This window comes from Neophocaena asiaeorientalis, unplaced genomic scaffold (genome assembly GCF_003031525.2).
Source record: "Neophocaena asiaeorientalis asiaeorientalis breed wild unplaced genomic scaffold, Neophocaena_asiaeorientalis_V1.1 scaffold35, whole genome shotgun sequence".
Lineage (NCBI taxonomy): Eukaryota > Metazoa > Chordata > Mammalia > Artiodactyla > Phocoenidae > Neophocaena > Neophocaena asiaeorientalis.
Window position 1 is genome coordinate 1,320,295 of NW_020172984.1, and position 25,706 is coordinate 1,346,000.

The 25,706-nt window shown below is 38.6% G+C and overlaps 1 protein-coding gene across 1 annotated transcript in view; it reads right to left on the reverse strand.

Moving 5' to 3' along the window:
* Positions 1–25,214, reverse strand: part of GNAI3 (G protein subunit alpha i3) — a 40,491-nt gene extending 15,277 nt beyond the window's left edge. The window contains exons 1-3 of the mRNA XM_024742132.1: positions 24,959–25,214; positions 4,011–4,053; positions 3,754–3,895 (exon numbers count right to left, since the gene is read on the reverse strand). Coding sequence (XP_024597900.1) covers positions 3,754–3,895; positions 4,011–4,053; positions 24,959–25,076 — 303 coding nt within the window. The 5' untranslated portion in view covers positions 25,077–25,214. The remainder of the gene's footprint in view (positions 1–3,753; positions 3,896–4,010; positions 4,054–24,958) is intronic.
* Between the last annotated feature and the right edge of the window lie 492 nt (positions 25,215–25,706).

Consider the following 25,706-nt stretch of genomic DNA (forward strand, 5'->3'; position numbering starts at 1 on the left):
CCTACAATAAAAATAGAAATGAAAAGACTAGCACATAAGAGGTAAAGTCTAAACACGTCAAAGGGAGTAAAACATTAATCAAATTTAAGGAAACTGTTCTCTTTTTCCTTCTTAATCTCAGAGGAACAGGAAGAAGAAGAGACTGAAGCATTTAAGAAGTCTGGAAATCTAGTAGGGGAAACAAACCCCTAAGGGAATAATTCAGTCTCTACGCTCCCCAAAGGTATAATAATCCTCTAAATGAGAGAGAAAGGCAGAAGGAGAAGAAGAAAGTAACACAGAGATCTGATCAAAACTTTGTGAGTCACAGACATAGCTTTATAAGTGGTGACAGTTTTTTTTTTTTTTTGCGGTACATGGGCCTCTCACTGCTGTGGCCTCTCACGTTGCGGAGCACAGGCTCCGGACGCGCAGGCTCAGTGGCCATGGCTCACAGGCCCAGTCGCTCCGCGGCATGTGGGATCTTCCCAGACCAGGACACGAACCCGTGTCCCATGCATCGGCAGGTGGACTCTCAACCACTGCGCCACCAGGGAAGCCCTTGTTACGGTTTTTAAAACTAAGATATGTGAGAGGTAAAGAGGACAGAAAGGGCTGAGAATTGTGATTGCTTTGCTTTATTCTACCCAGCACTACTTGTCAGATAGTTTATAAAAATAAACATAGGTCTCATGGGATGATTTTCCCACCTCAAATCTAATATTTATCTGCCTCAGGAGATTTCCAAATAACCATAAAAATGCAACTACTAAAGAAAAACATATACTGGGTAAAGAAGATTTAAAGGGGGAAGGGGAGCAATCAATTGTATTATAAATAGTCATTAGGACAATAAACTAGCACGCAAAAAGCATTTCAGACCACAGGTGAAATTGCAAACAAAAATTCCTAAGACTTGTGTATTCCCAAAACTCATGCATCCACCTAAGCAAAAGAAACCAAAACTAACCATAGCGCACTCCAATTAATTTTGCCGAACCCAGGATCTTCAGCCTTAATAGATTTTGCTGAGTAATATTCTCTTCCTTTGAGATTCTTTCCAGTATTCTTCCTAGGAATACTTTAGACCCAATCATCTCTAAGAAACTTCATCTAATATCTATATTCCCCTCGTCTCTTTTTAGAGATAAAAATTTTTGATAAAGGAACAAATGAGAAAAGCTGAAAAGTTACACAAACTGGCAATGTACTCAACAGTGGGCATGTCCTTCTACACATATGGAATAGTACTTTATTTAACATTTAATGACTTTATAGTCCCTTGGTTCTGAAATTTGATCTATACACATGTAGGTATTCAAAACCTCAATAAGTATTGCTTTGTTTTTTTTAATACCATGATTCTAATTTTAGAAATTTTTAAACAGAGAGAGAGCTACTGCTACGTATTTTTGCTGTCCTGACTTTGTAAAGTTTTAGGACAAAACATTTTTCCCTTCCCACTTAACCCCTTCTACAGACCTACTCCTGCTTGCCCGTAATAAACCCTCTTTTACAGGTCGATAAAGAGGCCCCTCTTTACAGTGAACTTCATACCTCCACCCTTAAGCAGATATGAAAAAGCAACCTATCCCACACCCAGCTTTATGCTTTTCTATTCACTCTCCAGACAACTGTAAAAAACTAGAGGAGGATAAAAGAGGAGCTATAAATATAAATCCTTACATATGAAAAAGGAAAAGAGAGACTTCAAAAACAGGGTTGTAGATTAGGATGAGTGAATGCTGGAGGGCTAGGCTAGGTGATTCAGGAGGCCTGAAAGGAATTAATAATGTCAACTGCATCTGGTGACATGGGAGTGTTAGGACCCAGAGATTAATGATACTGATTTGATAAAAGAGAAATGAAAGGAGGAGGGATACTATGGTGTGAATGTTTGTGTCTGCCCCCAAATTCTTATGTTGAAATCCTAATGTCCAAGTGATGGTTTTAGGAAATAGGGCCTCTGGGAGATAATTAGGTCATTAGGGTGGTGCTCTCATGAGTGGGATTAGTGCCCTTATAAAAGAGACCCCAGAGAGATCCCTTCCCCTCCTGCCAAGTGAGGACACAGCAAGAAGTCTGCAACCTGGAAGAGGGCCCTAACCAAACCATGCTGGCACCCAGACCTCAGCTTCCAGCCTTCAGAAGTGTGAGGAATAGATTTCTGTTGTTTATAAGCTACCAAATCTGTGGTACTTTATTACAGCAGCCTGAACAGACTAAGGCAGAATATGACAACTACATCTGGTGACAAAGGAATGATAGGACCCAATGATTAATAACAACTAATTTGACAGTGGAAAGAAAGGAAAGGAGGAGGGATGGCCAAAAGGCAGAAAGGCGGTCAGACAGAGGGTGAGAACTCAAAAAGGAAGAAACTAAGAAAATAAGTAAATAACTGAGATGGAGAAAAAGCCAACAAAGAGAAGGAAGAGAATAAATACAGTATTACTAACCAATTATTGGATACAGCAAATACAACAGAGAAACAGAGTTGGGTGATAGGAAGGAATGAGAAAAGGGAGGAAAAAAGTAAGAACACAAGAAAGAGCTGGTAGAAAGAGGGAGGAAAAAGGAAGAAGAAAGGCAGCTGTGAGAGGGGATAGAAGGAATAAGACAAAAATAAGAGTTTGTTTATTCTTGCCTTAGCTATCACATTTTTCCTGCTCAGAGGCTTAGAAAAACAGTCTCTTGATTTTTTGTGATATGGAACCCTTTTACAAAAACGTAGAAGTCATGCCCCACACATTCCTCTTCATTTCTTCTTTTGCTCCTCTTCTCGCCAATCATTTTACAACCCTCACTCTAGCTGCCCTTCCTTTATTGCACCTCTAGTCTTCCTAATCTAATACTATCCAATTAGAACCATCCTTCTATTATTTTTCCCTCCAAGAATTTCCTCACTTATTTACTGAATATTAATTTACATCTGAGAAATTGAGAGTTGCTTAGAAGAGTTCCTAAGCTACTTCACAGACATATAGGCTTTGCTTTTCCAGGCAGTCTCTCCAAGTCACTTCCCTTTACTGCCCATAGCACCTAAGTATGACACTGAACACAGCTGATGACTCTCTTAGTTCTAGGAAAGCGTTCTATACATTCCCAGCCTTCTCCTGGAATTTAGCTGATGATGATATAAAAAATCATCCACTTTCATTTTGGCTCTCTCCCCACTGCATCAAACATCCTAATTTATAAACTAGACCTTCAGGGCCCACTAAGTATTATAATCAATCAATACAACTTTTGAATATCTGACATGTGCAAGAATTATACTAGGACATGGTATAATCCAATTCTATAGCCTATAGTACAACATAGTATAGGGATATAGTTATTCTTGAATACTGGAAATTTGCCTCTAAAATTGAGACTTAGTGTTCATGTCCTTACCAAGTTTATTCTGCGACACTGATATTTGCCTTTAATCTCTACATCTCAGAAAGCAGAGCTCCATATCATGACAACCTCTCTTAGATTATTTCAATTTACTACTGTAAAAGTCAACAGTGCTGTAAAAGAAGCAAGTGAATAAAACAGTTACCACAAAAACCTATAGTATATCCACAGAATCCCATTTCCTAGACTTACCTTTGTGGTAGTAATCTAATATCTCTTTAAGTAGATTGCTAACATGTCTCAAATGAGCAGACAGTACTTTACTACAACTTAGCTTGTTGCCCAAATTTATTTCCCTAACACATGAAGCAAATTGGGCTTAACTGCATCTACTGAAAAAGAGCAAGTAAAGAGGAAATGAGATACACTTACTGCTCTGGCAGCTTCCCCAAAGTCAATCTTTAGCCGTCCCATGGCTCTTATGATTGCAATGATGGACTGTATAGTATTGCTGTAGACAACTACTTTATATTGTTTACATTCTTCCTCTGAATAGCCATCCTCATGAATGATTCTTTAAAAAGAAGAAAACCACAAATCATTAGCATGGACCTAAAATGAAAAGACACTATGGACTTTTATGCATTATGAGTAAATGTAGTTTTACAAAAGACCACGTTCCAACTTACTTCATCTGTTTCACAATGGTGCTTTTACCAGATTCTCCAGCACCTGAAACAGAAGAAAACCAGACTTTGAATTCATCTGTAATCCAGCTCAAAAGTATGAAATCAACATAAGTGATAATTCTAGATTAACAGAAACCACAGGTCCTAGGGAAAACTTTGGTGAGGTTTTCTATCTATCAGGAAAAACTACAAAGCTTCTCCAGTAGAGATTTTACTTTATATAACACAGCAACCAAATATAATTCACTGAAAGTGTTCCAGGGCCATCTTGATTATCACCTGTGTAACGTAGGCACTCTAAAGGAGATACGGCAACATAAACACCTCTAGGAACTCATCCTCTACATCCAGGGTCCCCAAGCCCTGGGCGGTGGACTGACAGCAGTCCTCAGCCTGTTAGAAACCAGGCCGCACAGAAGGAGGTGAGCGGCGAGCAAGTGAAGCTTCATCTGCCTCTCCCCATTGTTCGCATTACCACCTGAACCATCCCCCTGCCTCCCCTCTGCCTCCCGTGGAAAAACTGTCTTCCATGAAACGGGTCTCTGGTGCCAAAAAGGTTGGGGACCGCTGCTCTACATGAAACATCATGAATGACATAGACACTGAACATAGGCAAAAATGAAATGATTTTTTTGGCTTATTCACTTTTATTAATTCCTCTGTCGACATCCATGGACCTAAGAAGCAGCAATCCTCTCAGCCATGAGACTGAAGAGTTCACAACAGAGGAGGCATTGTCCCTATCACTTTTCCACTGTATACACCCTCAAGACCACATTTCCCTCCTCAGCCAGCTGGAATCACTTTAACAACCACAAATGTCAGATGGGCCCCCTGAACTCCTTGACATTCCACCTGCACTTCCTTAGTCAACTCATTCTCCCACCTTCCAAGATGCCTATCTGACACCACCTCCTCTCTCTCAAACCTTACAAACCCCTACCCACTCTGACTCTCAGCTAATGATCCTGCCACCCTCTTCCTGGAAAAAGTAAAGCACTCTGAAAAAATTATTTCATTTTCCCATAACCAAACCCACCAATCCATCTGCACCTCCATTAATCTCTACCTTTATCAGTGGATGAACTAACTATCTCTGCCAGTGTCTAAGACTAACGCTGGAGAGAGTTCACAATTGGAGGCTGTGCACTTACTTATCCACCTCATTTTACCTATTCAAGGTCTTGGCTGCTACAATTGTCCCATGTCACTCCAATATCATCAAGTTTTCTCTACCCACTGGGTCACTCTCTTCGTTATACAAACTTGCTATACTATCCATCTTAAAATCAACACAAACACACCCCATTTCCTACCTTTCCTTGACTCCACAAATCTTCCTCTAGCTACCACTCCATTTTCTCTCTTCCTCTTCATAGCAAAACCCCTATGAGTTGTCTATATACATGTTCTTCAATTCTTTCCCCCAATTCTCTCCTTAACCCACTCCAATCAGGTGTTCATACGCACTACTCTACCCATTTCTCAAAGTCTCCAACAACTTCCATCTTAACAAATCCAATGGTCAATTCTCAGTCCTCATCTTACTCCAACTCTCAAGCAGAACTGGTCCAAGTTGATGATTTCTCTTGAAATATTTCCTTCATTAGGCAAGCTTCTAGATGCAACATCCTACTGGTTTGACTCCTACCCCACTCCTTCTCAGTGCCCTCCCTCCTGTCTCTGAATTCTAAAGGTTGTATTGCTTCAGAGCTCCCTCATTGGACCTTTTCTCTATCTAAATTCATTCTCTAGGTCATCTCATCTAACCTCATGGTTTTAAACACCACTCATAAACTGGTAAGAGTTAACAGCTAGTGAGTACTACATGCCAGACACTATTCTAAACACTTTACTTGTGTTAACTCATTTAATCCTCACAATAACCCGTGAGGTAGATATTATTACTATCCCCATTTTATAGACAGATGACAAATTCATTTGTCCACCACTACATAGTCAGTAAGTGGCAAAGCTGAAATTTGAATTCACACAGGTTGGCTCCAAAGCTCTTGTACACTGCCTCTGTGCTAATGATTCCCAAATTTAGATCTCTAATCTATACCCTGGCTTCTAACCTTGGCTCCAGACGCATATATCTAAATTACTTACCTGATAAATCTTATATTTCTAGTAGACAACTCAAAATGCCCAAACTGAGTTACTGCTTCCCCACCCTTAGCCTCAAACAAACCCTGCTCCACCATGTATCTCATCTCAGTAAACGACTTCAACATTCACTCAGTTGCTCAGGCCAAAACTGGTAAGTGACATGTAGCTAACATACAGATGGAATGTGGGTGCCGGGACCAATATGTATACTGAATTAGTAGAGCTTAATTTTTAAAAATAGAAATAAATATAGCTCTAACAGTTTCTTCTTGCACCACAATGATCATGAGCATACTGGAAACCACAGACCTAGATCATTGCAAAAGCTTTCTAAATGGTCCAATGCTTTAGACCTCACCTTTCCTATGGTCAGTTTTCCACTCAGTAGCTGGAATGAATTTTGTAAAATGTAAATCAGATCGTGTCACAACCCTGTCCCAAAACTCTCCTATGGTGTCCAATTACACTCAAAATAAAATTCATGGGCAATAAGGCCCAATATGCTCTGGCCCCTGTCTACCCCTTTACCCTCAACTCCTATTATTCTCCACTTCGTTGTCTTGCACTTGTCAGACCAGCTTTCTTGTTTTTCCTCCAACATACCAAACTGGTTCTCAATGAGCTATATCCTGTCTCATGATCTTCACATTTACCATTCTCTCTGCCTGGAATAAGTTTTTACAAGATCTTCTTCACCCAGGTTTCTGCTTCCCTCAGAACAGTCTTCCCTGACTAATCTATCTAAACAGCCCCCACCCAATCACATTCTCTCCCCTTACTCTGTTATATTTTTAAAAGCACATATCACTTCTTCACATTAAAGATTTCATCTCCTGTCTTCTCCACAAAATATAAGCTCCATGAACATTTATTTAACCTCGTATTCTCAGGGCCTAGAACTGTGCCTGACATAAATTGGTTACGTAAATATTGCTGAACAGATGAATGACTATTGTTCAATAAGAATGATCCTTTATTAATATTTCTCAACTCTATCAACCAAAAACGTTAGTTAAAATAAAGTTTAAATTATTTTATAATTTCAAACATCTACATTTTTAGAGAATCAAAAAGGACATTTATATATGATTTTATCTCTGTTCTTATAAACTTAAGAATAGAGATTCTATCAATTATCACTTAATTGATAATCAGGGTAGCACTAAAATAGTTAATATTCAAGTAGCACACAAAGAACTTCCTAATGACAGTGTGAGAAAGAAGTGATTTCTCCCATGCATATCTAAAAAAAACCCTAATGATTCAATTTTGAGGAAGAGAATACGAAAGCATACCACTTACATTTAAAATAGTCTATAACACACAATTCCCAGATTATCCCATGTTAGCAGCAACTACAAAATTAACTACAAAAAGTAGAGATTAATGAAGTAATGTGCACCTTCTTTAATATATTGAAAACAGCATTTCTACCATTGATGTTGGATTATTTTGAGTGAAATAATAAGTTTATTAATCTCAGAATCAATTTTTACCCATCTCATTAAGTTCTACCCTATGAAGGTGCTGATTTAAAAAAAAAAAAAATGTTGCTCTCTCTCTCTCATGTTTTTCCAAGGCTCCCTGATAAAATGTCAGTTTGTCCTTCTCTTTATTATCACACAACATATATTCACCCAAGTTTTATTAGGCATCCAATTCTATCTCTTAAAAGAAAGCACCTCTTACTGACCACAGAACTAAATACAGGATTTGTTTCAGTGGGTGTACCATAGCATTTCATACAAACAAAGAATGAATTGCTTTATACCAAGCCTTTGACCCATTCAGCTTCTAGATCACCATGAAAAGTGCCACCATCTTACCTTCCTTCCAGGTACGAAATCTAAGAGTCATCTGGAACCCACTCACTCTTCTCTCCTTACATCAAGCTGTAACAAAATCTTCTTCTTATGCATTTCTCAAATTAATCCTTTCTACTACTCACACATCTGAGCCTGACGTATACCCACTGGATGTTACTGCTGCAATTTTCTCAAACTTCTAGCTCAAAGCCCCTCTTCCCTCTCATCATCTCCAAATGGCACTATTAAAAAAAACATCAGGGCTTCCCTGGTTGCGCAGTGGTTGGGAGTCTGCCTGTCAATGCAGGGGACACAGGTTTGAGCCCTGGTCCGGGAAGATCCCACATGCCACGGAGCAACTGCGCCCATGTGCCACAACTACTGAGCTGTGCTCTAGAGCCCGCGAGCCACAACTACTGAGCCCATGTGCCACAACCACTGAAGCCCGCACGCCAAAAGCCTGTGCTCTGCAACAAGAGAAGCCACCGCCATGAGAAGCCCACACATCGCAACAAAGAGTAGCCCCCGCTCGCCACAACTAGAGAAAGCCCCCGCGCAGCAAAGACCCAATGCAGCCAAAAATAAATTTTTTAAAAAAACATCAGTTTACCTAATAATTCTCCAAATTCTTCCAACATTTTCTATAACCCTTTCTTATTAGGTCTGAACTCTTTATTTTTACCTCAGTCCTCTGTGCTCCACTGCTTCAGTAGTATGTTCTCTCTCTAATAACTTCTCACTCTTAGGTTTTCCCCAAACTGCTACCCTTGTCTCACCCTCCTTCCCCAATACACATGTGGTGCTTGAAACTTCCTAATTTTACGTACATCTTTTTATGTAACTTCCTTCAAAATTCATCACAAGTTTAAGGAGAGATTCACTTGCCCATCTTCAATCTTCAATAATAAGGATATAAAGAATGGAATAGACATAAAGGAATTGCAAAGACAGACTCTATGGCTTGAAGAGGAAGGAACTGAAGATGATTTTGTAGGGAGAAGGGGTGGAACTGGGCAGGCGATAGGACATATAGGGAAGAATAGTCTGAAAGGCTCCAGAGACAGGAGGGAATGGGATCAGTTCGACTTAAAAGATTTATCCTTAAAACGATATGTATCTAAAGGATATCCAATATAAATAGGAAAAAAGGATGAGAGCTAAAGCTTCAGAGATTTTTGAGAGAAAAGGAAGACAAGTAGCTAAGTTAGATGGTCTTGTTCTCAACAAAAGAAACAAGGCAATCTGCAGAGAATAAAGCAATGGAATTAATTTAGAAAATCATGTTATAAACAGTCAAACAGAACAAGAAAGAAATGTGTGTACAGGTTAGCACACAGAATCACCAATACTGTTAGACAAAAAACAATTTACCAGTTTATATTCTACTGTAGAATCACTGTATTTACCTAAATATACTCTAAATTTTATTTTTAAGGAGCTCCTTGAGAGCAGGTACCATATCACAGGCCCACCTATTTTTTCCCATAACATCTACTACATTATGAATGTGAAAAACAAGAAATGGTGATGATTTCTTTGCAAGATTTTTTTAAGGCCAGTGAATTGCTAGTATAAATTATTATATATGAGTAAACACATTCAGCTCACATACACACTGATTTTAAAAATTTATCCTGAAAGATGGCTGACACTCAAAACCACCTTTTTTCTCTCTCATTTTGACTAAAGAAAACTTAAAGCCAGCCCAAAGAAGGTACATGAGTATATTACACTCTTTCATACTTCTGTACCATCAGGCATAATGAATTTCCTCATCTGTAAAACAGGGGTCAATAGAAGATTCTTATAACAGTGCCTAGCACATACTAGGTATTCAGTAAATGTTAACCAGCCATTATTTGTGAATGCTGTTTTCTCTGTTCCAAGTACCACCAAGTAATGTTAAGGCCCAAAGTGTTTAATTTAATAAAAACTGCTTGGATACTGATGTTGGTTCAAAACCTGAGTAGAAATGGTATAACTACTTAGCTGCTGTCTCACAATAACAATACCGTGGATAGAACCTGGATTCACACACTTAGTCAGCAACTTATAACCTAAAAGCTACAGCAAACTACATCAAAGCATTAGTCGTTTTCTCTGCCCCACCCTGAAGAACAAAAACACTTTCTTCCTTAAATCTATTTTCAGCCCTAGATACTCCTGTCTGCTACCTCTTCTCCCATACTTCTCACCCATCTGCACCTCTGCAGCTTTCCCTTTAAGTTTGCCTACAGGTCTCTGCACCACACTACCTGTCTCTGCACCACTACCTCATGTACTAGTAGTTATTCCAGTGGCACCTGAAACACCTCCCTTTCCTTTTAAATACTTGTTTCTGTAGAGAAGTCATGAAACTTCTAAAAGACCAGGATTATAACTACAGCACACCCCTTTTTCTAGAAGTCTTACAGCCCCAATATGCCACTATTTTTGGATAACCCTCTAGCCAGTGCTAGACAAACACATGCTCATGGTCTCTCTACAGGTCTGCAAAATCAGATATATGGGAACATATGACTGCAATAGGCACAGATCAGCCTCTCTCCCACAGCAGATTGAAAGCTTAGTCAGTAACTTTGATTTTTCTTTCTAACTTATTTTCACCTTTCATTTACAACTCAGGCACTTAAAAAGATTTTTTAGTTAGGGATACCATGTAGGAACAAACTCTATGGAAGAGGAAACTTTGGTCCTAGCTCTGCCATGACTAGCTTGTGACCCTGGGCAAGTCACCTAATTTAATACCAGTCTCATTACACATAAAATGTGAAGGAGTTTGGCTTAGATGTGCTTTATGGCTGCATTCTAATATTCGATGATTATAATTATTATAATGCTAAAGGCAGACTAAATCTCTAATTCTGACACACAGATGCTTCAAATCAAATCAGGGATCCACATCTTCCTATTAACCCAACAATCCACAATACTACCATAGTACAGTGATCAGCATGTTCTTCAATTATGCACTACTGATCAAGAAGGGACAAAGAGCAGAAAGAATTAGAGTGTAGCAACAGTAAGGAAGTAAGAGTTGTCTGGCAGCCAAGCTCCTATATTCATGCTCAAGGATATTCTATATACAGTCTTAAACTAGCAGAACATTCAAGTTAGACTGCTATTCTTAAAAAAAATATGTGAATATCTATAACTAAAGATCACAGGAGCACAGTTCCTGCTATTTCCAAAAATAAGATTATCTATTGTTCCCACTGATTCCTTTCTATTGAGGTATAAGTAGCTAAGATAATAAAAACTCAGATTAAGGTAAAAAATGACATTTCATCCAAAATGCTTTTCAAGGTACCACACTTAACACAAAAACCAGTTTCCAGCTTCCTAATTCAGTAAAAGAAATGGTCAGCAAAATTACAGATGGGAAAAATGTCACAGAGCAAACAAAAATTGTTATTCAGCCTTTAAAACACACACACACACACACACACACACACACACACACAGACACACACACATTCTGCATTGCCTGGCATTGCTAGACAATGAGACTTCAAATACAAATAAGTTTAGGAATTTATGGTCTCATGGGAGAAGTTAGATATATTTTTCTTGTGAAATTAGCAAGTTTCCTTAACCTAAAATAACAGAATAATTTTTTCACCCAGCCCACTGTCCCTCTAAGCATGCCAAGCCTCTGCATTTAAACATTTTTGAAAACGCTATTCAACTCAAACTTCAATCTTTGCTGAAGCCTCCCCATTCCCTCTGAACACAATTAATACTCCCGCTCTGTTGGCTGGCACAGATTATTCCCTTTCAGCATCAGTCCCAGAGGTTAATTTCCAAAATCAAGTCCCAAACTGTCCTTCCCAGTCACCTTACCTCATTTTATCTCTAGCCAGCTCTGGCTACTCAAAAATAAATATTTTTTTTGTCTCTTTCCAGCTCCTAATCTCATAAACTGCTAATGGGTTTTCTTGATTTTGATTAAAATGCTAACGAAACTCTTTTTGGTACAACCTGAAAACCCTTCGACATCTATGTAATTCTCCTTCAAGGTGACTCTGACCAGATTCAACCTGATCCTACAGGTTAATGTCAAACACCACAACACTAATACTTGGTCAAATTATTTTAATTATTTGGGTTGGTGCCTGTTTAGTATTCCACTAGTCCTAAGCTCAAAAGCACACTCCTCGAAAGCACAAAATAGTGCCTTCTTTTTGTGCCTCTACCCCCAATCTAGAGCACAGTCTAGGACAGAGTAGACACATTAATAACTGTGGGATGAATGGCTTGAGTTTCTAAGAGATCCAGTGGTTGCCTAATTACATTTCACAAATGCCAGTTGCAATAGATGGAATTTTCAATACAGGCAGTTAACAGAAACAGAAGATTTCCATTACTCTGCTATCTTTAGTCAGCCCCACACCCATTCCTGGTTATGCCTTCAACTCTCATCTCACAACTATACTTGACAATAAATTTGGACTCATTCACAAGCCTCCTGTTCTCCCTATTCCCCTCTAAACCCTACTCTCAAAACCCAGTCCCAGCTCCCTTGTGCCCACCATCCGTTTCAGTGAAATTAACTGCTATGAATCTGTCCTACCCACTCTGTATCCTAATACCTGAAGGAGTGCAAGAAACATTGTGAGTGCTCATTAAATATTTGTTCAGTGAATGAATGAATATCTTAATAAAAGATAGCAATGAGTTGTGACTGGGACAAAGATAATGGGTCTCTTCTCTGAAAAAGATTTTTCTAGGAAGCAATCACATACCAATCACCAAAGAGGCTTAAAATGCATTAAGAAATTTTTGATAAAACTTAATTGATATATTAGAGTATCTGCCTGCCCATAACCCCTTCTGGAGAAATCCCTATTTCATTTGCAGGGCGGGTGGCCTACAGGATCTGGGCCATGCCCCTCTCTGTGGCTGGATAATGAGTAAATACCTGACACAGGAGTCACCCAGTACAGGTGGACAGAGGGCCTACACGCTGTGTGATCTAGCTCCGAAAGATGAGTAAGACCAGCCAGATTTTCTGAGGAATCTGTACTGGAAGATACAGAAAAAGTCATCCTAAACTACCAAGTCACAATGTGTGAAAACCTAGGTTACCATTATAGGGCTTCATGCACATCAATACCATAAAGGAAAGAATTCAGAGGAAGTTGATCTGGAGAGAAAACAGAATAGACAAAGGCACAGAAAGACTTAGAGATGTCATGAGAGAAGAGAGTCCATACAAAAGAAGAGATAGAAAATGAGTGAGGAAAGAGACCAAGGAGACAAAAAAGAGAGGAAGAGACCAAGGAGAACAAGTAAAGACAAGAAAGTAAAAAGAGGCAGAAATAGTGAATAATGAAGACAATGAGAAAGAAACAGAAGAAAGGCAGAGAAAATAGCCTGGCCAACGCCAGAGCTGCCTCAGTTTCTGCGGCCTGATTCTTCAGGTCTTCCTTCATTCTCATAAAACCTATCTCTATTCTAACAATAATTCCCCTCTCCAAGTCTTTGAGCTAGTTTGAGTGAGTTTTCTATTCCTTGTAACCAAACAAAACAAAAACGAAAACCACCTTCAATGGAACTGGCTTTAAGTTAATTAGAATCAATTACCCCTTTTTCAGCCTTTAAAACTTTTTGTTTCAATTAAATATTGAATACAAAAAGGGATATTTATGACATGTGTGTGACAAAACAAACATGTGTACCTATCACCCAATATAAAAAATTAAACATTACCAGTTATCTCTGAAGTCACCTATGTGTTCCTCCCCAATATCAATTACTTTTTCATTAAGTATTTCCAGAGGGTGAATATGCAATAAGGGAGGGGGAGAAATTTTTTTAACTCCCTAACAACCAAAATATGTCCGGCTTACACAGTAGTGCGTCATTTATTCAGTTCACATCTTTCATGGACATGATCCTATCATTTTACAAGCCTTATAAACCATAAAGTAGAAAGCTAATAGCCATTTTAACTTTCACAAATCACCTAAGGAAAATGTTGGTTTGATTAAACAGGAAAAAAAAAAGAGGCAGCTCACTCAGCCAAGTAGCTCTCCTCAAAATCTTTTCACTTGAGAATATGAACAAAGTAACTCGAGTGTTGCTAAGGATCATGTGTTCTCTTTGGGCAACTGGCCATTAGAGGGAGAAGAGGGGTTTCTTCCTCACTTTTGTGGAATACAGAAAGAATGCTTAAGGGATCAATCACTTGTGAGCAAGAAGCGGGATCATCCTCTGGCTCCGGCAATGTTCTAATTTTGGCTTCTGGTAACTTTCCCTTTACTTCTTTGAAAGCAGAGCAACAAAATGTCACTATGGTGCTAATGCTAAATTATGGGATGTACATATGACCTGACTGAAAACTATTTTTGAATAGGTACATTTCTTACTAGCTCTGCCTCAAAATTTTGTGAGATAAAAATGTAAAATATACATTTAACCCACACAAATAATTCACATGTAGTGGAGGTGTCCTACGAAGTTAACTGCAATGTTAAATCCATTCATCAAATTTTTACATTTAAAAATATTAAAATCATATCCCTATCTAGGTCTCAAACACTGACAGCAGCATACAGCACTTTTCTACATGCCTATTTAATTGAATGTACATTAATACCAACTTTAAAAATTCACCAATAACAAAATACTATAAATTCAGTTGCCTACAATTTCAACTCAGTTTCAATTCAAATTCAGTTCCACATTCCCAAGGATGCCTACAATTTCAATTTCCTTTACCATATAAATGCTCACCAATGTTGTAAGTCAAAACCCAAATGGAATTTGGAATGGCAAATGGTAATGGAATGGCAAAAAAGGCAGGTAGTAAGAGGGAGGAGAACGCAAAGTCTCTAGATGGCTTCCCCACATTATATCTATATTTATCTTTATCTATCTATAATAAATGTGGCTTTTTAAAAATACAGCTACTAAAAATTCAAATCAATACTCTCCAAATCCACTGCAAACCTTTCCAGCCTTACCTCCTACACTCCTCCCGTGCCAACCCTTTATTCCAGGGCAAATCTATTTGCTCACTCATATTTCTGAGTCTTTGTACATACTATTCCCTCTGTCTGGATGTGCTTCTCTCCAGTCTCTGCCTTAAGAGTTCCTATTTACCCCTCGAGGTCCATCTCAAATGTCACCTCCTCTGGGAGGACTTCCCTGATATGTCTCTTCCTTCTCTTCCTCCTTCCAAAACTAGCTACTCTTTCTGTAACCACATTCCATTACCACTGTTTACTTGTATATCTCCACAATTGAACTGCTTAAAAGTTTTGTCTATTTCTCATTTATACCTCCAGGCTAGGAAAGTACCTGTGTACATATAAGACAACCAGAGATACCTAATCATAAGTAAGTCAATAAATGAGCCTCCTTCTGAACACTGAAAACCAAAAAGCTTAATAAAAAGTGGCTTTGACTAAATGCAATGCAGTGTCCTGGATTAGATCCCGGAGCAGAAAAAGAACATTAATGGAAAAACTGCTGAAATTCAAATAAAGTGTGAAATTTAGTTAACATTAATGCACCAATATTAATCTCTTAGTACTGACAAATACACCACAGCTATGTAACACATCAACACTAAGGGAAATCAGGTGAACAGTATACAGGAACTCCATGCATTATTTTTGTGGCTTTCCTACAAATCTAAAATTATTCCAAAACAAAAAGCTTACTAAAAAACTTTTAAGTAGTCTAGAAAAAGTTGAAAGAACTACAAATACCAATGAGAACATGAATGTGAATTTTAATTGCAACCATAATAACAAAAATAAAAGAATAAGAAATATACTTCTCTTCTTAGAAGTAGAGAAAGGAAGGAAATTATTTTTAATAATCTGAAATGAACCAAAATATGTCAGGATTTATTAATATTGCAAAATGGTGAAAAGATTTACATCATTAAACTGAAGTAGTTCAATTTTTATTTTCAGAAATAAATAACTCAATATTGAAATAACCTGCATAGAAAAGTTAAGACTGTGCTATCATATCCCATACATCAGAACTACATTATCTACATAAATCATTATAGTATTTATATCATTACTTCAAACAGAGCCCTGTTTTGAAGTTAATGATTCCCATGTTCTAACTACAGGAGATAGAGGGGGAAATGTTCTATTAAAGGTATCTCATTCTAAAACAATCCTTCTATAATTTATAGTAATTTGTAAAATATAACTTCCAAGGTCCTGGGCAAAATTCATTTCCACGTTAGCTCAAGAGCAGTGACTAAAGAGGAGTTTTGCTGTTTCTCAACTGATTTTAAAATATTTTAAACTTAATGATTCTAAAATCATACTGGTAAGTTCCAAGATCATATCATAATACACAACACTATCCATTAAATAAAAACATAAAAACTAGGGATATCAATACATGGCTAAAACAGAAATCCAAATAAAATGTAACCTTTTCGTTAGTTCTTAGAATTCAATGGAATACTATTTTAGTTTTCAAATCCAACTTGAAAGAATAAAGGAAATTTTGAGTATCTGACCCAGTGTAAACAGTTGCACAATCAACCACTACAGGAAGATTAATTACAATATGACAAGAATCCAGCTACCTTGCCAATTTTAAAGAGGTCTGATTTAAATGGTCCCTAAATCACCAGTGTAATAAGTGTTAACAGCAGGCCACATGAATAAAAGCAGGAGATACAAGAATAATTTAAATATACAAATAGTGCATATTTTAATCCTGGTGAGAGATGCCTGACATGCCAGCTGTAGATTTACATAAGCAGCTAGAAAAAATTTAGAATACTATCTACTTTTAAGTTAATTTGAGATGTAAAATACTAACATTATCCAAAAAACTAAGACTTCTGTATGAATGTTAAAACACTTACCCATTCGAAAATTAGACTGATGACTATAGCAGCAAAATAGTAGTGGAACAATGTATACAATAACATCTCAGCTAATCCTTAACAGTCTTAAATTTTAAGTATCTTCCAAGTCTAACTTAGAAATCAAAGGAAATTCATGTCTAAAGACTATATCCGGGAATTCCCTGGCGGTCCAGTGGTTAGGACTCCGTGCTTTCACTGCCGAGGGCCTGGGTTCAATCCCTGGTCGGGGAACTAAGATCCTGCAAGCCATGCGGCGCAGCCAAAAAGAAAAAAGAAGAAAAAAAAAAAAAAAAAAAGACTATACCCTCCTGAAAATTGTTTCTAAGATCACCTAGGCCATTATTCAGGTACAAGTCAAACAAATTTGGTCTTTTTGGGATCTTTTGTTTGCTTGGTTCTTACCAGATATGTTCATTTCTGTTACCACCTAATAGCAAAACATCGAAAATAGTATATTTCATTTACATACAGCATTGCACCAAAACTAGAACAATTAAACAGTGATCCTAACACAATGTTATTCAGTTCAAGCAGCCTGAATTACAGAAACGATATACATGATTACCAAGGAGGTAAAAGGATAGCCTGGATAGATAAAGGCCTAAAGATAACTCTAACTTGCTCAGCACTGATAAAGAATTGTACCAAAATGAAGATCATTAAAATTGGTGGAGAAATCAAATACTAGAAGAACTTCTTTATATTCTCTTGAACATTTACATAAGGGTACTTTGTGAATTTATGTTTTTCAGGTTTTTAACTTCAGTTTTTAACTATCTTCCTAAACAGGTTTATTAAGTTAAACTACTTTCAATCAAACTCAAGAACAAGAGAAATAACACAAAAATAGCCCGCTTTATAACTTGCTAAAATATTCCATCTAGTTGATAATATTAACTTCACAGACAAGGGACCCCTGAGGTCAGACCTCATTGTACAGAAAAAGGAAAATGAAGCTCAGAAATTAGGACTGCTCTCCCAGTTTTCAGTCTCTGCTCTTTGCCCTACATTACATGGTATCTCCTATTTCTGAATTGAGTTACTAGTTCAAATAGATGGATTTTATTAGTGCTAGTCTACTGTATTCTGTTGACTACAAAACAAAATTTAAAACAAATTTCAGTAATCTGAACAAATTTAGTGTCCACTGCTCTAGACAATTCTTATGAGACCCACGTTTAAACTTTTTGGTCTTTACTGCTAATATTCTAGCTCTTGAATACTTAAAACATCTCTTCCTCCCCATTTCCCCCGACAAGCCCCACCCCGCAATAAAACAAAACTAAACTAAACAGGAGAAGACACAGCATGGATAACTAAAAGCTATGAGCAATCTCTTAGCCAAATGTTTTTACCTACTCCCTAACAAAAACCTCTAAGCAACGTTATTAACAAGGAGCAAAATGGTCCATTTTACCTCTTCCCTTAGCTCTGGACAATTTTCTGGTGCTCATAAAAACAATAGGGGGGAAAATTAACCGGAAAAAAGCAGGGACAATGAAACATAGACCCTGAACTGATTATATGCATTTAAGAAAATTAATTCCTGAATTAAAATCAAAGGTATTTAAAATCAGGTGACATTAACTATTCTGAGTTGGATGCATTGATAATGGGAGTTTAAAATCCTGCACCTACCTCAAGTTGAATTTAATTACATCCCCCAACCATACAAAATGACAACTTAATATTGAGAATTAGCAGGCATGCTCTTGTGAATTAAAGAAAAACTAAAGCAATGATATGTTTAGTTCTTCAATATTTCCATCTCATTCCATTATTTTCAACTTATATTCAGTGAGTGTCTACTAGGTGGTAGGCACTGTCACCTATTAAACACTAACTTTCTAGCCATGCCTTTTTAATTGAGAACTTGACCCACCTAGTCCCTGAAATGGTCAGCCTTATGAAACTCATGATACCCCACAGCCCTGCCATATTCCCACCACAGATGACTAGACTGCGGTAGGCACCTGACAAGGATGGGCCAATCTGATATTCTTTCCCAGGAACCTGGAATGCGAATCCTGGGAACCTGAGTCAGATGACATGAAGTGCCTGAACTACCAGGTTAGGCAGTGTGAGAGCCAGAGGTATGAGAGTAAGTCAAAGTTGAAGACTGGGGGAAGGGGAGTAGGGGCAAAGAAGTCCTGTGAGCAGAGAAAGCTGTTCTGAAGAGGTGACTTACCAACAAAGCAGAGCAAGTGACCAGTCTACTCTAGGAGAAATGGGGGGAGGGGACATGTATTACATTCCATGTGCATGCAACCTGGTTGTATTGCATTTCTTATCTATCCTTGTCTGATGCCTATGAAGGTGCCTACTGTGTCCTTTCAACAAAGCCTTCCTTGACTGGAAGAAGTATGAATTTCTATTCATTTCAGGCAAAACACCTTAGCATTATCTTAGGTGCTGCAGCAGATATAAAGATAAGAAATACCTAGTTCTGGGCTTCCCTGGTGGCGCAGTGGTTGAGTCCGCCTGCCAATGCAGGGGACACGGGTTCGTGCTCGGTCCGGGAAGACACCACATGCCGCGGAGCGGCTGGGCCCGTAAGCCATGGCCGCTGAGCCTGCACGTCCGGAGCCTGTGCTCCGCAACGGGAGAGGCCACAACAGTGAGAGGCCCGGGTACCGCAAAAAAAAAAAAAAAAAAGAAAGAAAGAAATACCTAGTTTTCTTGGTCCTCAAGGACCATATATAGTGAGGAGCTGCTAAGTATACAAATAACCATAATATATGGTAAACAGTAAGCATAAACAGTACTATGAGGTTTCAAAAAGAGGGACAGATCATATCCAATTCAGAACATCAAAAAGGTTTCATGGAGGAAAGGGAACTAAAATAGAAATAATAGATGGACCTTGGGATATTTTTTAAATGTATTTACTAAGAAAAATAAAATGTCAGAATCCTAAGTCAGTCAACAACAAAAAAATTAATTTTACTGGCCCATGAAATACAAAAATCTGGTAACAACTGAGTCATAGCACTTGGCAACCGACTGGTTATATGGATGAGAGCAAGCCAGGAGTTAAAAAAACGAGTTCAGTTTTCAGTGTAGATGATTTTGAGAATGACAATGCCGGAACAGAAAAGTTCACAACAGGTGGATTTGCGGGAGAGAAGTGAGGAGGGGAGGCAAGTTCTGTACTGGATATATTGACTTGAGGCAAGCGTCACTGGGGGAACTGGAGAAAGAGGAGCCATCTCAAGTACAGAAAACAGTTTTCTCAAAAATTCCAAGGAAAAAACTTTTAGAGAAAAGACGTAAAAGACTTTTCACAACGTCTAGGTTTTTTCTTTTTCATTCTGAATGTTCCATTTTTGCCCAGCTTCTGATTTTCCTTGTCCAAAGATGAAGGACTTTAAGGAGGTTAGGCAGTACCATGGAAGAAGAACTTGATGAAAAATATGGCTCTTCTCTCCAGAAAAACACATGTAACCACAAATTTTGCTAAAAATTTTATAAAGTTCATGGATCTTCTGAAGCCCTAAGGGGTACACACACCCCAGGTTGTTTTTTTTTAAAGGCATGATGTGGAAGAAACTGTGAAAGAAGAGACAGGGTTCAGAAAAAAAGAGGAAATATCTGTAGAGACTCATCCACTCCCTTTTCATTTCCAAGCAACTAGAGGATGAAGCAGCTCAGCACCACGGGGGAGGGATAAAGAGCCCAGTGCTTGAGGTTCTACCTAACTTCTCTAAAAGAACAAACTACTTTTATCAGAGACCACTGCTCCAAAACTAAAAGACTTCTTGTAATAGTGCAAATACATTCAATAGGCTAAAATTTTTAAAGAAATACAGTTGCAGCCCTGATTAAAAAGTTACATATCCTGTCAAATCTACTAAGTACTAAGCACCCAACTCTATGGTCATCCCTGTACTTACTACATAATTAGCATACTCAGGCAAGATTACAATACTATAATTCCTGAAAAGGATACCACACTTTCAGACTGCAGAAGTGATGAATGCAAATAAAAGACACAAAGAATAATAAGTGCTTATAAGACACAAACCTATTTTTGCACTGTGAATTTCTGTTTTTTATGCCAGTTTCTTTTGCCCAGGCACGAGATGCATCCCCACAAGAGATCTAATAACTGTCCAGGAATCTCAAGCCAAATAAATAGCAAACATTATAAAGAAAGGATATCATCTTATGACAATATAACAGCATATTTATCAAAGGAAGTCTGATTTTCAATAACAAGCATATTCAGCCAGTAACATGCAGATATTTAAATGTAAATAATCAAATATAAAATATAGGGTTTAAGTGAATTAGATGATTCCAATTCTCTGCTTGCAACTTAATTTTTTTTTTTTTTTTGCGGTATGCAGGCCTCTCACTAATGTGGCCTCTCCTGCTGCGGAGCACAGGCTCTGGACGCGCAGGCTCAGCAGCCATGGTTCATGGGCCCAGCTGCTCCGCAGCACGTGGGATCCTCCCAGACCAGGGCACGAACCCGTGTCCCCTGCATCGGCAGGCGGACTCTCAACCACTGCGCCACCAGGGAAGCCCGCAACTTAATTTTTGCCATACCACTACCAGCAAAATCCTAAAGAACAAAGCATTAACTTCATTTTGTACAACAATGTTTTCTCAAGATCTGCTAAGGGGAACTATCAAGAAATGGATAGACAGAGATAGCATAGGAGTAGATCATTCAATAACTTACAAAACTAAATGATAATGTTTAATTTCTTTTACCACAAAACAGTTATATTAAAATTCCTTGAAGATCTTTGAAAAGGGTACATTAATATTTGAAAAATAATCAAATATCTGTCTGAAACACCCTTGAAAAAAGTAGCTAAAATGATGTTTTCCAAACATCATTGTAATGACAGAAGTCACCACTTAGTGAATATTTACCTGCTAAGTATTTTACATACATTATCTCATTTGATCTTCTGAAATAAGCATCCATCCCCACTTTATATATGTGAAAATTAAGACTCATATGTTTAAGTTACATGCTCTGGGTGTCACAGCTAGTAAATGGAGGTGGGAATTGAATTCAGTTTTATGAGACTCCAAAAGCAGTACTCTTATGCATTATCCCAGTGATTCCCAACTTTGGTCACATAATGTCACATGCTGAAAATGGTAATACTTGCAAAGCTTACTGAGGTAAGCTGGAGGGACTTGGTGAAAATAATACATATTTTCTTTATATCATAAAATTATGACATGAAAAATAAAATACAAAATATTACAGATGATATTAAATACTAATTGGTATAAACCTTCCAAATCAAATATTTTCAATTGCCAAATTCAGACTTTACTGATGGAATCATATCAAAAATGTTCAAATATCATTCCAACTGCTGTAAAATTTTGAAAAGTTAATCATAAAATGATTTAAAAATCATAAAAATGATTTAAAATTTCAAAACCATAAAACATTTGCAAACAGCACACTGTATGCCTTCCTATGCACTACACTCTGGTTAGGAAGCCCTGCATAACATAATTTTGTTTTTCTGTAGAATATTATGATTAAACACTAATTTGGTATATCAAGAGCTTCTCAATAACACATCTAAAAGAAATTTAAACCAAAGGTAACCAAAGAATTATAATACTGCATTCTTCCTTAACTAATCTGAATTTCTATAGTACCTTTAATCTGTAACATTCATTTTGATATAATAATAACAATGGTGGCTAATATCCATTACACTAATATTTTGTGCCAGACTGTGTTCTACTTCACATTATTATTATATTTAATCCTCAGAGCAATCCTATGAAGTACCTCTGTTTTCTCCATTTTAAAGATGAGGAAACTGAGGCAGAGAGAAATTGAGTAAACAACTTTCCAAGGTTATAGTTGGTAATTGGAAATTAGAATTTGAAACTGTCTGACTTCAGAGCCCATGTTGTTAATCACTATGCTAAATTACATCCCCGCAAGGAAGGAAATACAGCAATATTTAAAGAACACCTATTATGTGCCAGGAAACCCAAAAGTAAGTAAATAGATCTCAACTTAGACCAAGTTTGATAGTTTTACAGTGATGAAGTAAAAATGACTTGCATGTACATCAAAGGAGGTATTCGACAGCAAAAAGAAAATTATTTGTATACAGTGATGGGTGTATTTTGCTTACAGAAATAGCAAGGAAAATAACTTTAATTTCATAAGTGTGTTATGTTATGGTTCAAGCAAGAACATCTCTCTCTGCCACCTATTTGAATTTGTTGATTTAACTTGCTCAAGAATATTAAAAAATCTACTTAAAACAATGAAATTGATGAAAAGTAAAAGCAAATGTTTTTACTTACTGCTTTTGAAGTTCCCTAAGTGATCATGTGTTTAATTTTGTTTTTAATTAAATGCACTATTTATAAAGTCCTGTATCACAATAGGCTAATGTCCTGAGGGGATCTCTAATGATGAATGTAAATCAAAATAACCACAGAAGATGAAAATACACCTTTACTTTCATAACTAATCGATCAATAGAGACAGTGCTAATGCCTTGAGTATTATGGTTTATATCAAACATCTGAAAGGCCCCAAGGAGCAATGTCCAACATTAGCTGGCACATGCTGGTTAACAATATATATTTAAGAAGCACCTACTATGTACCAGGGACCACGCTCATTCACAAATGATACTGTTATACGGAGAGTGGCAGTCTGGAATTTCAATTTTATTTCATATGTTCTGTAAGATCGGGTATTCAAACTGAAAGCTCAAGCTCCAATGCATAACTTTCCCTCTTTATCCAAAAAGCTGTTACCAGGGCTTCTGCAATCTACAAACCATCAAACATGTTAATATGAAAAGACTAACATGGCCACCCAGAACACCCTGGAGTACAAAATAAACCCTGGGTTATGGTGGTGCATTGTGTCCTCTGGAGCTTTACACCATAAAAATTTGGCACTTCTCCTAAAGCAACTTCTTTTTCCCCAAAATCACTTGTTTTAAAAAGTAAAGTTCTATTGCTTACAGAAACCATTACTCTTATTTAGTCTTCCCTGACAGATCCCTAGAAAATACTAAAGGTGAAGAAATGTGGCTTGATCTTTTGGTAAGCTGATGCCAGGGTACTTCATGTGATTTACTGAGCCTCTAGAAACCAGTCTCTCAAAAATTCTAAAACTAACCATGCTGAGTAAAATGCATCTGACTGTACATAAAAGCTACTTAAAACAAATGTCAGGTAAAATAAAAGTAATTCCTGAAGCCAATATTAAAAAAAAAAAAGAACAGCTCACCAGAAATCTGTCACTGTCACACCTTTTACAGTAAATATGTCCAAGATTTATCTTATTCTAAGATAACTGCAGTCCCACTGCACATCATCCCTAGCAACTATTCAGCAACTCCCACTGTGTAATCTATTATCATCACATCTTATGCCACAAACCTCAAACCAGCAAGTCCTTAAATCTCCTCAGCTCACACAACCTCCCACTTTATAAAAACAAGGAAAGGAGTTATAAAACCTTAAGAGAATAAAAATAATAGAAGAAGGTGGATAAGTACACACAGCTTCTCCACCCAAACTCTTTTCCTTTATACCTGAGAACTTGTCATTTATCTCAACCACACACCTTCCTGCTCCCGGATAACCCAGAGTTCCTCCACCTTACAGATAGTTCAAAATGCCCACTCTCTAATAAATGACAAGGTCCTATGTGACCACTCTGTCCCTGCCCCCCTCTCTACTTATATTAATTATTCAAGCCTCCTAACTCTAACCTGTCATAAAATACCACCACGCTCCAAACTCACAAGCCATTATACAAGCCCAACACACTCTCCCGTCCTCGCTACCAACTCACTCCAACCCCTCCCTTGCAAAAACTTCCCTAACATCAGCTCTTCCTTTATGAGCTTTTCCCATATTCCTAATACAGTCTCAATGTCCTACTGGACCACACTTCCAAGCTCTCGTCGCTGAACCCAATTCCAGCATGGAGGCACACCCTCTCTCCAGCCTAATTCCTACCACCCCAAAACCCCACCCCCTCATCACGCCCTCCGGCCTCAGCCACCAACCCCCCCACACCCCGCCCCACGTCCGTCACGCCCTCCAGATTCTTTGGGGTCCTCTCCTCCGGCCCGGCCTGACCCCCCCGCCCAGGACTCCCAAGTGCCTGGGCCCTCGGAAACACCCCGCCAGCCCCGCCCCCAGCCCCTCACCGAGTAGCAGCAGCTTCACTTCTTTGGCCGCTTTCTCTCCGTCCTCCCGCAAGTTGCGGTCGATCATCTTGCTTCGCTCCACCGCCGCCTTGTCTTCGGCGCTCAAAGTGCAGCCCATGGCGGCGGAGGGAGAAGGGACCAGGCCCGGGCTCACTCACACACCGGAGACCGCGGCTGGGCCGGCGGGGACAGCGTCTACTGTTGGGCGGCGGCCCTCTCCGTCAGCCCCCTGAGCGCCCAGAGAAACCGGATATCCGGCGTTTTACGACACTTCCGGCAACGCCCGCGGCCGTTACTACTCGGCCCTGTCTGGCTAGGGTAAAGGAGGAACAACCAGGAACGGGAGAACGAAGAGCGGGACGAGCAGGTCAAGCGTTCCGTGGTGTAGGGCTGCCCTGTCGAGCTCGCCGGGCGCCGCTCGACCTTAGTCCCCTTTCATCTCTTCGGCTGCCTTATTTGGATTAAGTGTGGAAAAACCAGGGACTGGCTTCTCCGGCTCAAGACACCCTCCCGAGGTCGCACAGGCGGCTTCAGATTGACGTGGGGGATGGGAATTTCCAAATAAAAGGCCGCAGCCCACACGGAAATCTCTGCTGGGAATTTCTCACTGGCCAGAAAACCCAGTTGGACTCTGGCTGTGGAGATCCGGGGCCTCTGCCCAAGTGTAGGACACTTTCTCGGCCGGAGTTGTCTCAGCCAGATCTATAGGATGAGAATTACAGAGTCTGGGCCCTGGCCACCCTCCACA